The following is a 13,636-nucleotide window of genomic DNA, read 5'->3' as shown; positions in this document are numbered from 1 at the left end:
GGCTCCTGAGCAGGCTCCAAAGATCCACAGCCTTCACTCTTCTTGGCAGCTCACCCCACTGGGGTCCAGCTGGTGATGGGGCTGTACCCAGCCCAGGGCTTCAGTGTCACCACACAGGAGCAGCATTTCTGCCCAGGGACAGGACAAGGCTTGTGTCACCAGCAGCTGAACTGACCCTGGGGAGCTCAGCACCACAGGCAGCATCAGCCTGCAGCATGCTGGGAACCAAAAGAGCTGTTTATACTCCCCAGGACACCCTCTTCAATGTCAGCATGTTCTTCAACCCACCCAAAGCCTTTCTGCCGGACACAAGGCAGACCAGCCACGTGGTGACAGTGTGTGACACCAGGGTTGTGTTTGGCACAGCTCAGGAGTGCTGGGCAGTTCACACAAAGAGGGACCCCCAAAGGGCTCAGCACCTCCTCTGCCATGCTCAGCCATCCCTCTGCAGCATCTCACAGTGATGCTGGGAGCTCCTGCAGCAGGACAGGTTTGGCCCCACAGGTACTGAGCTGTTCCTTCCTTCAGGCAGAAATACAGGGTGGAATTTGCCCCATCCCTCACTTGCTCAGTGCCAGACTGCCACAGCCTCTGGGACACAAGGAGTAACTCACACACTTGTAATGTCATCCAGTGCTGGGAAAAATTGGCGTTGGAGAGGCCATTTAAAACCTGAGATTGTAATTTTTTTAGCACGGAATAATTTGGGCTTTTTAAAATCCAAAATGCTGGGATTCTTATCACTGTGACATGCAGAGACCAACAGGCTGAGACATCAGCCTAAGCAGACGTGGCTCTGGCAGGCACATGGGCTGTCAGACCTCTCAGTCCTCTGCTAAAGAAGTTTTCCCTCCAGATTCTATTTGGAAATGCTTCATGACCTTTGGAAATTCGATTTAATTTTGATTTTCTGCTTGTGGATTAGCATTTGGTCAGCAGGTTATCAGGCCAGGGGGAGCCACTGAAAGTTCAATTTTTTTTCTCAGGAAGTTAAATTGGGAAGACTTTTGAAACCCAAACTCAAAATATTGATTGTCACAAAGGAACAAGATCTCAGAGTGGAGGCAGGACAGAAACTCACCCTGAGAAGCATCAGAAACCAGAACCTCATTCCAAGCACTAAAAAAGGAGGAACATTTATTAAAAGAGTTACATGACAAATGTATGCTGAGCTCCCACTCAGCACTTCATATCCTCCTGGACAAGGATGGGGACATTCACTTCAGAAGCCACATGCAACAAATTCACTTTTTCATTCTATCAGGAACAATTTTACCTCAGAACAAATTTCCCAATTCCTCTGCAGCACCACATTCAGCTGCTGTGACTGTGACCACAAAATCACACCAGCTTCTCTAAATAAATGTTTGTACACAGAGCTGCCAGTCAGGTTTGCAAGTGTCAAACTGTACTCACACAAACCAATTCATTTTAAAGTATTTTAAATATTATCAAGAACCTTGAATCAAGTTTAGTAAAAAAAAAGCAGATAATGCTGATCCTGGCATTCCATTCTTGCTGCTCTCTTCCTCTCTCTGCCCCCACAGTCCTTTCCATGCCTCAGGCTGCACAGCTCACACCAGAAACACGATCAGGCCCTGGAGGAGAGCAGGGAGAAACACAAACACATTATTTCCCATCAAGGGATGTTGGTTCACAACACACAGCAAAGACAGAACCCTCCTGCTGAAGTCCTCATGTCCAGTTTGTAATAAGGAGGGCACAGAACTCTTTGGGAGGTGCTGGGGGATATTCTGGCTACTCCAGGACACCTGCAGGGTGAACAGGGCTGGAACTTGGGGAAATTCAGGATTCTTTGGATGGTGCCACTGGAGAGGGCTTGTCTGAATGCCTGGATCCACATCACAGCTGCTCCAGAAAGAAAAAAGGGCCTGGACAGGGAACTGGGATGTGCCCCAGTGCCTGAGCACTGCTCATGATGCAGCTGGGTACACACTCTGTGTGGGCATCACATCCTCAGGAACATTCCCTGGCCAGGGAGGTCAGACAGAGCAGCCCTTTCAGTCTTTCAGGGATTGAGTTCTACAGCCTTGCACACACTGGCAGCACCAGCAGGGTCCTGTGACCGGCCCTGGAGCCTCACAGGAGGGAGCAGCCATCAGAGCACTCACCGCTTTTATCTGGAAATCCACATTCACCAGGGGAATGCGCAGCACCTTGGGCAGAGGGATCCCCATGCTCAGGGCACCTGCAGGGACAGACAGGTCCTCAGCCCAGCACAGGGCTGCTGCAGGGAGGGCACAGGGAGCAGGGATTCCCAGCCACCACTGTGTGCTTGGCTTTCCTCAGTTCTCCATCACTGTCTGCTGCCAGAATTGATGCTGGGTGGGATGGTGCAAATATAAGGTTGGACTTCTAACTACATCCTCAAAATTGGGATTTCAGGGTTTTAATGGCTCCAGCACTCCATGTACATCTTCCAAACCCACTCACCCACACCCACACACCCACACACCCACACAAACAAACAAACACACCCACACACACCCACACCCACGACCCACACACACAGACCCACACACACAGACACACACCCACACACATGACCCACAAACACACACAGACCCACACACACCTACACACACACAGACACACACCCACACACAGAGCTCGCTCTTCCCTCCTTGCCCACAACTCCAAGTGCTCCAGCATTGCAGCCATCCAGGTCACCTTACCATTGATGGCAGGCATGAACGTTTCCACAAGCAAATTGCTGCAGTGGGGCTTCAGGGTGGAGATCTGAATCAGAGAAGGAACAACCACATGAGCAGCACTGCCTGGCCCACACCAGCAGCAAGCAGGACCCTTGGGACTGCAAACCACTGCCCACCAACACAGCAAAAGAACAGTCTCTCTTCTCTTTGAAGTGAATCTACTTTTCTTCTCCAATTTGTATTCAATCCTTCCTTTAGAAAAACTTCTGCCTCGTGACACTTCTGCTGCAGCTCAGTGTGAGCCTTGCCCAAGCAGAGGTGAATAAACAAACAGATTTCAGCTTTACATTTTCTTTATTAGAAAAGGCAGAAGGGAAAAAGAAACCCCAGCAACAGAGGAATTGCTACAACCTACACCACAGAGCAGCTAACAGCTCTGACCATCAGCAGGGGCAATCCATCGCAGCATCCCACAGCCACTGCCTGGCTCCCTCCCTCCCCAGGAGCCACAGGACATCATGCTTGGCTGCTCTCCCTGCCCAGTAAGGCCCAGACTAGTGTTAGAGACTTACATTACTGATGCCAACATCAGAAGACTCCAAGGAGAGGGAAGTGCTGCAGGGAAAGGAGAGCAAAGGGCAGGTCAGACACAAGGCACCAGCCAGAGCTCACAGCCAGATCCAGACACCTCCAAGCACACTCAGCCCCTGGGCACAGACCCACAAAGGGACGCCTGCATTGTGACATGAAAAACAGGGGCTGGCACACTTGCAAGAGAGAAAAGAAAACAGGAAAATAAAAGCTTAACCTAATTTTAATTTGCTTGTCAACGATGCAGCACTGCAGCAGGGCACACACAGCTCCTGGCTGCGCCTTCCCTCTCCCTCCCTTCTCTTTCAGGAAGGAAACAGCTCCTGCCCAGCTGAGAGCAGAGCTGCTGGAACCCCGTGGCAGGGGGCTGGAACTGGATGATCTTTAAGATCCCTTCCAACCCAAACCATTCTGTGATTGTATGTAAAAGCACACTGGTGAATTTGCTACAGCTCCTCATCTATCACTGCAATCACACAACTATCCATACCTAAAATGGATGCTTTATTTCCACTTTCAATTTCTCTTTTCTACTTCTATTGAATCTTGTTATACCCTTGTCTATTGAATTAAAAGCCTTTTGACGCATTTCTATTCCCTATATCGCTGCATACAAGCTATGCCAATTTTGCTTCTAAATCCAGCTCTTTGACAACCTAAATGGCCCCAAATCCTCAAACCTCCTGCTATAAGGAATGCTCTCCAATCTTTAATCATGCCTTGACTGGCATTAATGACAGCACTTTCCTTTACTGCTTTATCATTCATGTCCAATATCAGGCATTTCGAACCACTGCCCAGGATCAAAGTCAAGCTGACAGTCTTGCAATTATTCAGGTTACCTCATTCCTCCTTGTTATAAAACTGACACACTTTTCCTCCAGCCTCTTAAAACTTTCCAACTGCTGTAATCCTTCCTGAACTACCCCATCCACCTTATGCCATCAGTCAGGTATGAAATTCTCACATTCAGATGAAATGTCTGGTTTATAGACACAGAAAACATTTCAAGGCAGGAGCCCCAGAGCCAACATTGCAGCACAGAGAATGTCCCCACCTGTGTGAGGGGACAGCTCACCTGCCCAAGGCCAGCTGCAGCATCAGCCTGCCCCCAACAATGGACACACGGACGTTTAGAGCCAGGTCCTGCAGGCAGGGAGGGAGAGGATCAGCAGATGGAAACATCCCCATCCCAGCCACCTCTCACCCTGGCTGCACCCCTCTGAGGCAGCTCCATCCACACTTACAGCCTTCAGCAGCAGGAAGTTGAGGATGGATCCATCTAAGTGGTTACCAAACAGCTGAATCAGGACTGACATCTTGACACTGGCTTTGTTTTCTTCCAAGAGGATGAGTGGGTTCCCTCTCAACACCAGTTTGATGCTCAGAGGACTGGTCCCACTGCAGGCAGAGCACTGTGGGAATTGGGGACACATGGAGGTGGCTGCTGGCACCCCACACAGCAGCCAGGCAGGGACTGGCAGTCTTTGGGCAGGCTCTCACAGCCCCATGGCTCCACAGGGCCTCCCCAAGGTCACACACACCCTGGACAAGCCAAATTACAGGTCCAGCAGCATGGATCAGCTCTCCGTGCTGAGGGCAGAAGGGATGAGGAAGGCAAGGTGGACACAGAGGGGGCTGTGGGTGTCAGAGGGTGCCCAATAAATGGGATACACAGGAAACAGGAGATATTTATCAGCTTTCCATGGCAATGGCTACAGGCTGAGAGAAGGCTTTCCCCTGTTCAGGGAGCAGGAGAAGGCTGGAACAGACAATGGCACACAGGGGAGCGGGGCAGGGCTGTGCAGAGCCCCAGTGCCTCTCCCATTCCCATCAGCTGGTCGGGCAGCAGGACAGGCTCAGGTGCAAGAGGAGGGGAGCAGGAGACTGGGGACCTTTGGCAGGGGCATGATGGCACATCCTTGTGTATCCTGGAGAGCTTTACACAAACCCCTGAGCCAGAACAAGCTGCTCACCCCAGCAGCAGCGATGGTCCCCACGGCCTCGCGCAGGCGGCTGGCACCAGAGAACTGAGGGGACAGAAAACAACAACACCATCAACAACCCAGCACCAAAAACACCCATCCTGCTGGGCCACCCCGTCCCACAGTGCCCTGAGCCCCCCACTCTCTCCACTGCTCTCTGGGTGACTCCTGGTCGTTGTTAAGGTGGAAGGTGATGCTCCCCAGAGGTTTCAACACCTGCCATGTGTGGACCCCAACACTTCCCATGGGAAGTAGAGATCAGAGGCACGGGAAATGCAAACACCCAGGGGATGGCACTGCAGACATGCAATGTCTTTTCTCTGTGGCACTTTGCAGACTCTTTGAAAGGCTGACAGCCTGCGGGAGTCCATGGCACAGGCAGTGCACAATGCTCTCCACTGGTGTCCCCAGGGGTGTCCTTGCAGACAAGAGCACAGCTGGGCAGTGCAGGTGCTATTGCAGCTCTCTGAGAAGGGCAGGAGGGAGGCAGTGCTGGGGTCAGCACACAGACAGTGCACACAGCCAGGGACAGGCACAAACAGCCCTCCCTGGTGCTGTTACCTGTCCCTTGTCACTGGCTCCAGCATGAAACACAGCCCTGCTGTACTCACCACGTCTGGCGTGCAGGGGAAGGTCTGTGGGGGCAGCTGGAGCAGCAGGGACAGGACTGCATTGAGGAAGCTCTGGCGCATCACCAAGAGCAGCAGCCGGTCCATCAGGGGAGGCAAAGCAGAGGGGGACGAGTCGTGGGGGATGGTGCTGCCTCCCACCTGCTTCACCACGCCCTGCAAGGAGAGGTGACACAGGCATCAGCCCTCAAAGCCTCGAGGCACGGTCAGATCTCACAGGAGGGCAGCGGTGCCAGATGAACATCCCTCAGGAAAGCACTGGACTCGAGCAGGTCGCTCTGTTTCATAGATGGAAGGAGCTGACAAGGGTGAGCCAGAGTAACTGAGGTGCCATTAGCTAACACCAGAAAATTTATTACTAGCTAATAAGAAATGTTATTATTAGCTAATAACACACTGTCCACATCACAAATCACTGCTTCACTTCATCCCTGAGGTCTCACTCCAAGCACCAAGGGGTGATGGTGCTGCACATAGTGATCCCAGACCTGCCCCAGCCACCCTCCAGCTGCACAGATACCCACACTGACACCGGCTCTTTGCTAGGGAGACTGGTTATGACCATCCGGGGGGGTTGGGGGCAAAGGTTTCTCCCAATGAAGTCATTTCACCAAAGTTAGTTCAGCAGCATGGGTTTCACAGGCTGCAGTGTTTGCTATCACAAACTCCTCTTTAGTGCTCGTGTCCCACTGGCTTCTGTCCAGCTGCTTGTTTTTTTAAGCTCTCCTGGTAGCAAGCAGCTTGCTTTCTGCTGTTTGGGGTTTTTTTTCCCTCACAGTGAGACAGAATTAAAAAATGCATCCGTTAGCCTGGTTCAGCATTCACCCATTGCAGAGACTGAACAACAAAGGCAAAAAGCACCAGCAGCAGGTCTGCAGGGCAAGAGAAATTAAGAGAACAGCTCATGCCATGAGAAGGAGAACTGCTCATCCCAGCAGCTACATCCAACAGACACAGCCTGGGGCAAACTCAGGGTGGGTTAGCATACAGAGCACAAGAAGAAAAGCCCACACAATCACTTGGTGGTGATTTGGATAAAGATCTAAGCATTTGGAGGTGCATTTCCAGGACAAATCATTAGCCCAGCTCCTTGTGGGATTCTACAGCTCCCACGGGACGAGAAATGCACAGCCAGACTCCCAGGGTCCTGCTGCCCAGCATTAACTTACATCTAAATCCAACCGAAGGAACTTGCCAGAGGTGTAGGGGATGCTGGCCAGCTGGTAGTGGATTGTTCCTGCTGTGCCCACCGGGATCACTGCTGCACACAGGAAAAGGATCGTTACAGCACAACAGGATCGTTACAGCACAACAGGATCGTTACAGCCCCGGGAAATCAGCAACAACAACCTCCCCTGGCCCCCACACCCTCAAACAGGCCCAAGCATTCAGGGCTCAGGGGTGCTTGCTGATACTCCAAAAGGCCAGAACATCCCCAAATTCAGCTTGGTGGGATCTGCCTTTAGGATATAGCACAAAAAGAGCATCAAAGACAATAAGAAAAATGCAAAGATGATGCATAGAAATGGAATAAGGAGGGCTTAGGTGGGAGCAGTTCATTGGAATGCTGGGGTGTGAATTCCAGGCTCACCAACAGCCCTGCAGAAGTGCTGGACTTCTCCTGATGCACTGAGGCACTTGGTGTGGGACATGGGTCTTGTTCCCACTGTGGGAAATATGGGGCAGCAGCGCCTCACCCTCCACCAGCAACTCACCATTGAGAGTGCTCAGGAGATGGATGTTCACAAGGTTCATCACAATATCCACCACGGGGCAGAGCTGCAACAAACACAAAGCACACATGGGACTGCTCACCCCCCTCACCACCATCACCCACCCTGCCCAGGGGCCCTCCTTTCCCCACCAGGGAAAAAGCTGCATGGCAATAGACACAGCTGGGGTGCTGGGAAAGGCTTGGGGCACTGGAGCATCCCTGGAGCTGTGGTACCACACTGGAGGGGAATGTTTTGATCTGAGGCACTGCCCTACAGACAGCAGTGATGTGGGAGAGCAGCACAGAGGGGCAGTGGATCTTGCTGTGGCCTCATAACCAGTTTTCCCCAGTATTTAACCAGTTTTCCCCAGTATTTCTGTGCCTCAGCTGTGACAGGAGGACAATCCTCAGCCGTACCAAAGCAGGCAGAGTCGCTGTCAGCTGGCGAAGCACCAGCTCATTCACTGACAGGGTGAGCAAGCTGGAAAAGAAAGGAAAAAAACCCTCCAAATCAGCACAAACAAAGCTCCAGGACAGGAGACAAAAAGATCTCCAGCCTTCATTTTGCATTCTCCTACACCCTCAGTCATCCCTTCAGGGCCAGTGCTGTGGTTGATGCTCACCAGAGCAGGGGCTGGAGATAAAATATTTTTTATATATATATATATGTGTGTGTGTGTGTGTGTGTGTGTGTGTGTGTGTGTTTATATATATATATGTATATATTTATATATATTTATTTATATATTTTATATGTATGTTATGTATTTATATGTTATATATGTGTGTTTTATATATATATATATATATATATATATATATATATATATATATTCTCTCCTCCCTTACCCCACTGAGGAGAGAATTTCATTCATTGCTGAGAATCACAGAATCATTAAAGTTGGAAAAGACATCTAAAATTATCAAGTCCAACCATCAGCTCTGCACCACAACCATGTTCCCCACTAAACCACATCCTCAAGTGCCATGGACACATTTTTTTGCACTTCCAGGGGTGGTGTCTCTACCACTTCCCTGGGCAGCCTGTTCCAGTGCTTGACAACCCTTTCTGTGAGGAAAATTTTTCCTTCAGCTCTCAGGGAGCTTTCACTGCATGAAAAGAGTGAGCCTTTCACAGTCTAACCTCGTGCTTGGTATCTCCCTCAGGTATTTAAATCAGTGCTGTAGTTAAGGGAAGAGGGAGCTGTTAGGAAATATCTTCATGTTAGTTACTGGGAACAAACAATTTGCATCTGGAATAACAAGAGGAGAAATCTGCTGTGTGACATTTCCACACTGCTGCTGAACAACTCACTCAGGACCTGTGATGCCTGCAGCAGCACAGAGACAGTTTTGTCTGATAATCAATATATTTCTGGACTGTTGAGTTGGCAAGACGCAGACAGCAGGAATTCATAGAGCACCTGTTATTTATGCCCAAATTCTGCCTACAAATGGATCTGAGGAGCTGCCATGAAGACATTTGTGTATATCTACATTTCCCTCACCCCCCTAGGAGTTCACTTCCTGCAAATCATCACTTTAATCCTGTTAAAAATTAAACCATGATCCTCAGAGCAGGTGAGTCGTGTTCCTCTGTTCACTCACACAGCATTTTTCAAATCAGCTGCTGCACTGATGGAAATATAATGCATAATGCAAAAATTAATTAGGAGAATTTAGATGAACCTGAAAAGTAAGTAATTCAAAAGCAATAGAAGAAAATATTACCCATTATCAATTTACAGCTGAGTTCATCAATACATGAAGTCAGCAAATCCTTGCTGTCAAGAATTTAAGAAGACTGAGCAAGAGATGGGACATTTGCATGGAATTACACACAACCACAGCAGTCAGAGGGAAACTCCACATGCCAGGCATGGGACAGCAGCCAAAGGCAGAGTACAAAACCGGGGAATGTAATGGTCCTGTTTTCCTGGAATTCTCCCAGCCCCATTACTCCTATCTTTTGGATATCAATTCTCCAGCTCAGTTTAGAGAAAGTGTGTTGGGAAAGGTACCAAACTTCATGCTTCAGATCTTAAAATTTCCACAGGCAAACAGGGCAAATTAACCCTCATTCCACTGATGCAACTGGCATTGGCAATAGGGACGAAATTCCACCCCTGAGGCCTGGCTCTGTATCAGTGAGCACTGTCTGTGTCCTGGCACACTGTCCATATCAATAAAGAGGAGAGGGTTGCACATAACCAAAACATAAATCCAGAGGCACCTACCCAGAAAGGACCTTGATCTTTATGGCCCCAAGAATGCAGAGGCAGTCTTCAGTGACAACCTGGAATGTGCCAGACTCAAAATTCGTGCATTTAATGTTTGCAGTAATGTTCACCTCCACTAAGATATCAATGAGCTCTGAGAGCAGGCCAACCAAGCTGCAAAAAAAGCAGAGGGGATTATTGCATCTCTCAGCCTCTACACACAGAAACTCACCAAAGCCAGGAGAAACAGACCTCTCCATTTCCTGCAATGCCACAGGTCATCTTTTGGTGTGACCGTGTTCACAGGGGTCTTAGAATGAGGGAAGAGATGAGGATCTGACTCCATGTTTCAGTTTCAGAAGGCTTGATTTATTATTTTATGATATATATTATATTAAAACAATACTGAAAGAATAGAAGAAAGGATTTCATCAGGAGGCTGGCTAAGAATAGAAAAAGAAAGAATGATAACAAAGGCTTATGGCTTGGACAGAGAGTCTGAGCCAGCTCACTGTGATTGGTCATTAATTAGAAACAACTACATGAGACCAATCACAGATGCACCTGTTGCATTCCACAGAAACAGATAATCAATGTTTACATTTTGTTCCTGAGGCCTCTCAGCTTCTCAGGAGGAAAAATCCTAAGGAAAGGATTTTTCATAAAAACATGTCTGTGACATTTTAGTGTCTGTTTTACTCTGTGGCTTTCTTATAGGTAACAAACACCTCAAAATCCTTAAGAGATGCAAAATACGCCAGGATAGGGGTTTCCCTCACTGAATCCCCACTCACCAGTTGCCTCTGAGCTGCAGCTTTGCCCCGATGGTCAGCTGGACCCCGATCCCTGGCAGCAGCACCACCGACAGCCTGGGCACCCGGACCTTGATGAGGTGCAGGCTGTGAACAACAGCAAGGGCTGGCACAGATTAAAAACACCTCCCAGCAGCTGAGCAGCTGCACCCAGGGAGGATCCACAGCACCCACAGCTCCCCAGCCACCTCCAGCTGGAGGTACAAGGATAAGGGACAGCTGGCTACAAGAAGCCTAGAACCAGACTGGGGCGGAAAGTGACTTTGGAGAGATGTCTGCTTTTTCCCTCTGTGGTGCCTTTTGCCTCTCTCAGTGCTGCCAGGCATGAACAGCACCACCAGAGCTGTCACTCTGCACCTACAGCCTGCAGTGTCCCTTGCTGGGACCACACTAACATTGTTGGGTCAGAATTTCAGCACCACAATAAAACAAGAATAAGAGCCCGGGCCAACCCTGCCAGGGACAGCTCAGCTTGTCTTGTTCAGAAGGGATGCTGAAGGGGCACTCACAGGGAAGCACTTACTCCGTGATGCTGGTGGGAGAGCTCAGCTGACTCCCTTCACCCATGATGTTGGGAACCACGAGACCCTGCAGGTGCTGGTGGATGAGCCCACTATGAATTATGGCATCTGAGAGAACTGGAAAACATCTCTGTGTGAGGACCAGCATGGGCAGCAGTGACCTCTCCCCCCTCAGACAGATCCATCCAAAGCCCTTCCACTCCCCAGGAGTCCTCATGGAGAGACATCAGCTGTCTCCATGCAGTAAAATAACACAGGGACCGTATTTTTTAACTTTGGTGCAACAAACCAAAGCTACCCTTGGTGAAGTAAACAGGAAACCATCCCAGACTCCAATTCAAACGTCACAGCTTGGCTGTGCACTGCCAGGAGCACCAGTGACCCCACTCAGAGGCTGGGTTCCACTCACAACTCATCTCCCCTTTGTCAAAGAGGTTTTTACTTGTTGATTTTTGCCTGTTTATTTTTGCTTTCAGCTTTTGGAGTTTTTTTAGTAGCAAAAACTTGAAACAAGCCTGAACGTTGCAAATATTATTATGTCTGCTACTTCACAGCAGCTGTTTGTCAAACATCAGCTGCTCCAATGTGGAAATGAGAAACTGAGATAAAAATAGGAAATAACCCAGATCTAGCCCTGAAATTCTGTGTGGCTGCTTGGAGCTGAAACGTGCCCCAGTTCTGGAGCAGAGATTTCCCTGACCCATGAATCTGGTGATGGCTCTCAGGGGCTCTGAGCAAAGCCTGAAGCCCTGAGGAATTATGAAATAAAGATGATGGGGAGTAAAACTCAGGAAGTTTTACCCCCCACAGAGTTTTCAAAGCAAACACAACTTGGAGGTGTTTTTTGTAGTTACCATTCTGCATCGCCCGCGGGCTCACAGCACAGGACAGGCCAGACAAGACTTCCTGCGAGGGTGAGAGGAGGCCACAGAAAAAAATGATCCCAAAAAGCTTCAAAACCTTCATCTCCAGAAGATTCCCCTGCTGGCAATGGAGACATCAGAGGGGACAGTCAGGAAAGAAACTCTCAGAAGCGACCCCAGTGTCTTTATGAGGAAAGAAGTCAAGAAAGGATTCCCTCCTTTACTCTTTATCTGGATCAAAGGAGACTCTATTCAAGCCCAGAGCAACAGAACCTTCTTCGTGTCCACACACATGGACAGGCTCCATGTGTGGGTCAATAAAAGCCCTTTCCTCATCCCTTGTGACTGGCCCAAAATGTTCACACAAAAGAAGCCAAACTTGATGTTTAAGCTCTTTCTGTATCCCTGCAATACACAGGTACAGGTCTTTTGGTGAGGGGCTTTGCCAAGGGAAGCATCTGAGGATTATCTGTGCTCCTTCTACCTTTCAAAAGCAATAAACTAAAGCACAAGTGATTTTTAAAAAGCCAGCTAGAAGTTATAACTTAATAACTACTAACATAAATTTAATTATGACATAGCAGACATAGGGAGGTGATCAGGAGCTTGGTGCCCGGCACAATCTCCAACCAAAGCAGTCAAGCACTTCCAGCATGAGGACCCTGCCACTGCAGCTGCCACCCTGCCACACCACCAGCACCTGGAGGATGTTACCTGACTCAGCTGCAGCCAGCTGGGATGGGCTCTTGGCTCCACTCAGGCTCCTCTGGACTCCTCGGGGCTCTGTGATGTCCCTTTGTTCCCCACATCTGAGATGAAGGTAGCATCCCTTATATAAAATCTGCAGCCAAGTGGACACACCTCTTCTGCTCAGCCTCCCTGCCCCATGATCAGCCATCCCTTTGCTCCTGCTCCTGGCAAGCACCACCCAGATGCCAATTTTCTTGTTAGAAACAAGGCAACACCACTGCATCACCAACCCGAGTCACTGCTCACTTGGCCTCTGGATGCTGCTTTCGGGCCACTCCATCCCATTCTAGAAAGGGTGCCCTGCACAAGTGCATCCAATGGAGACCCTATGACCTTAAAAACAACATTTTTAGGAAATAGAGAATTACTGAAGACTCCTAGCAGAAGGCTGATGTAACTTCCCATACAGGAAGGCAGCACAGAAAGAGCACAGGAATAAGGTTCCAGATGACTTAGACCTAGAATATCTATTTTTGGCAAGGTGTCAGATTTAAGACTCATTCCTGTTTCAAGTGGATTCCTGGGAAAATATTTCCTTGACAAACAGCAATGCTGAGAGTTGCAGAGACCTGATAAAGCTTGGCATTTAGATTGATTTCAGATGGGTCTGTAAAGTGCCATGTAAAAAGTGAAGTTGTATTGAAATGCACAAAGCCAACGATTAACATAGTTTTGAATAAGCAACACTTATGGTAGCTGAACACTGGTAAGCAGCAGCATGGATTTCAAAGGAAAGTCTCATCCTGCAGGAATAAGGCTCTCACCCCTCAGCAGATGCCTTGGCTGGGCTTAGCAGAAGTTTCCATTGTGCAGGGCCCGGGGAAGATCTTATCTGGGCACTTTGTTTGGGTCTGGTCAGCCATGCTCAGCTGGGATG

The 13,636-nt window shown here is 49.2% G+C and overlaps 1 protein-coding gene across 1 annotated transcript; it reads right to left on the bottom strand.

Moving 5' to 3' along the window:
* Positions 1-1,574: 1,574 nt before the first annotated feature.
* Positions 1,575-12,112, bottom strand: LOC128936153 (BPI fold-containing family B member 4-like). Its single transcript, XM_054274898.1, has 15 exons — positions 12,001-12,112; positions 11,149-11,263; positions 10,608-10,712; positions 9,832-9,987; positions 8,012-8,075; positions 7,596-7,659; positions 7,050-7,141; positions 5,863-6,036; positions 5,243-5,296; positions 4,514-4,681; positions 4,345-4,412; positions 3,248-3,290; positions 2,697-2,760; positions 2,133-2,209; positions 1,575-1,598 (listed from the first exon to the last, which is right to left on the bottom strand). Exons 1-15 carry the CDS (start codon positions 12,110-12,112, stop codon positions 1,575-1,577), a joined length of 1,380 nt encoding a protein of 459 aa, XP_054130873.1.
* Between the last annotated feature and the right edge of the window lie 1,524 nt (positions 12,113-13,636).

This window comes from Melozone crissalis, unplaced genomic scaffold, assembly GCF_028551555.1.
Source record: "Melozone crissalis strain CALT ecotype California unplaced genomic scaffold, PUWL_Pcris_2 ptg000017l_1, whole genome shotgun sequence".
NCBI lineage: Eukaryota > Metazoa > Chordata > Aves > Passeriformes > Passerellidae > Melozone > Melozone crissalis.
This window is presented reverse-complemented; position numbering and strand designations above follow the sequence as displayed.

Coding starts and splice junctions, on each gene's coding strand:
- LOC128936153 (XM_054274898.1), bottom strand. CDS start 12,112: ATGAAGGTTTTGAAGCTTTTTGGGATCATTTTTTTCTGTGGCCTCCTC. Junction 11,264..12,000: donor CCCGCGGGCGATGCAGAATG/GTAACTACAAAA, acceptor GATGTTTTCCAG/TTCTCTCAGATGCCATAATT. Junction 4,682..5,242: donor GGACCATCGCTGCTGCTGGG/GTGAGCAGCTTG, acceptor CAATTCCCACAG/TGCTCTGCCTGCAGTGGGAC.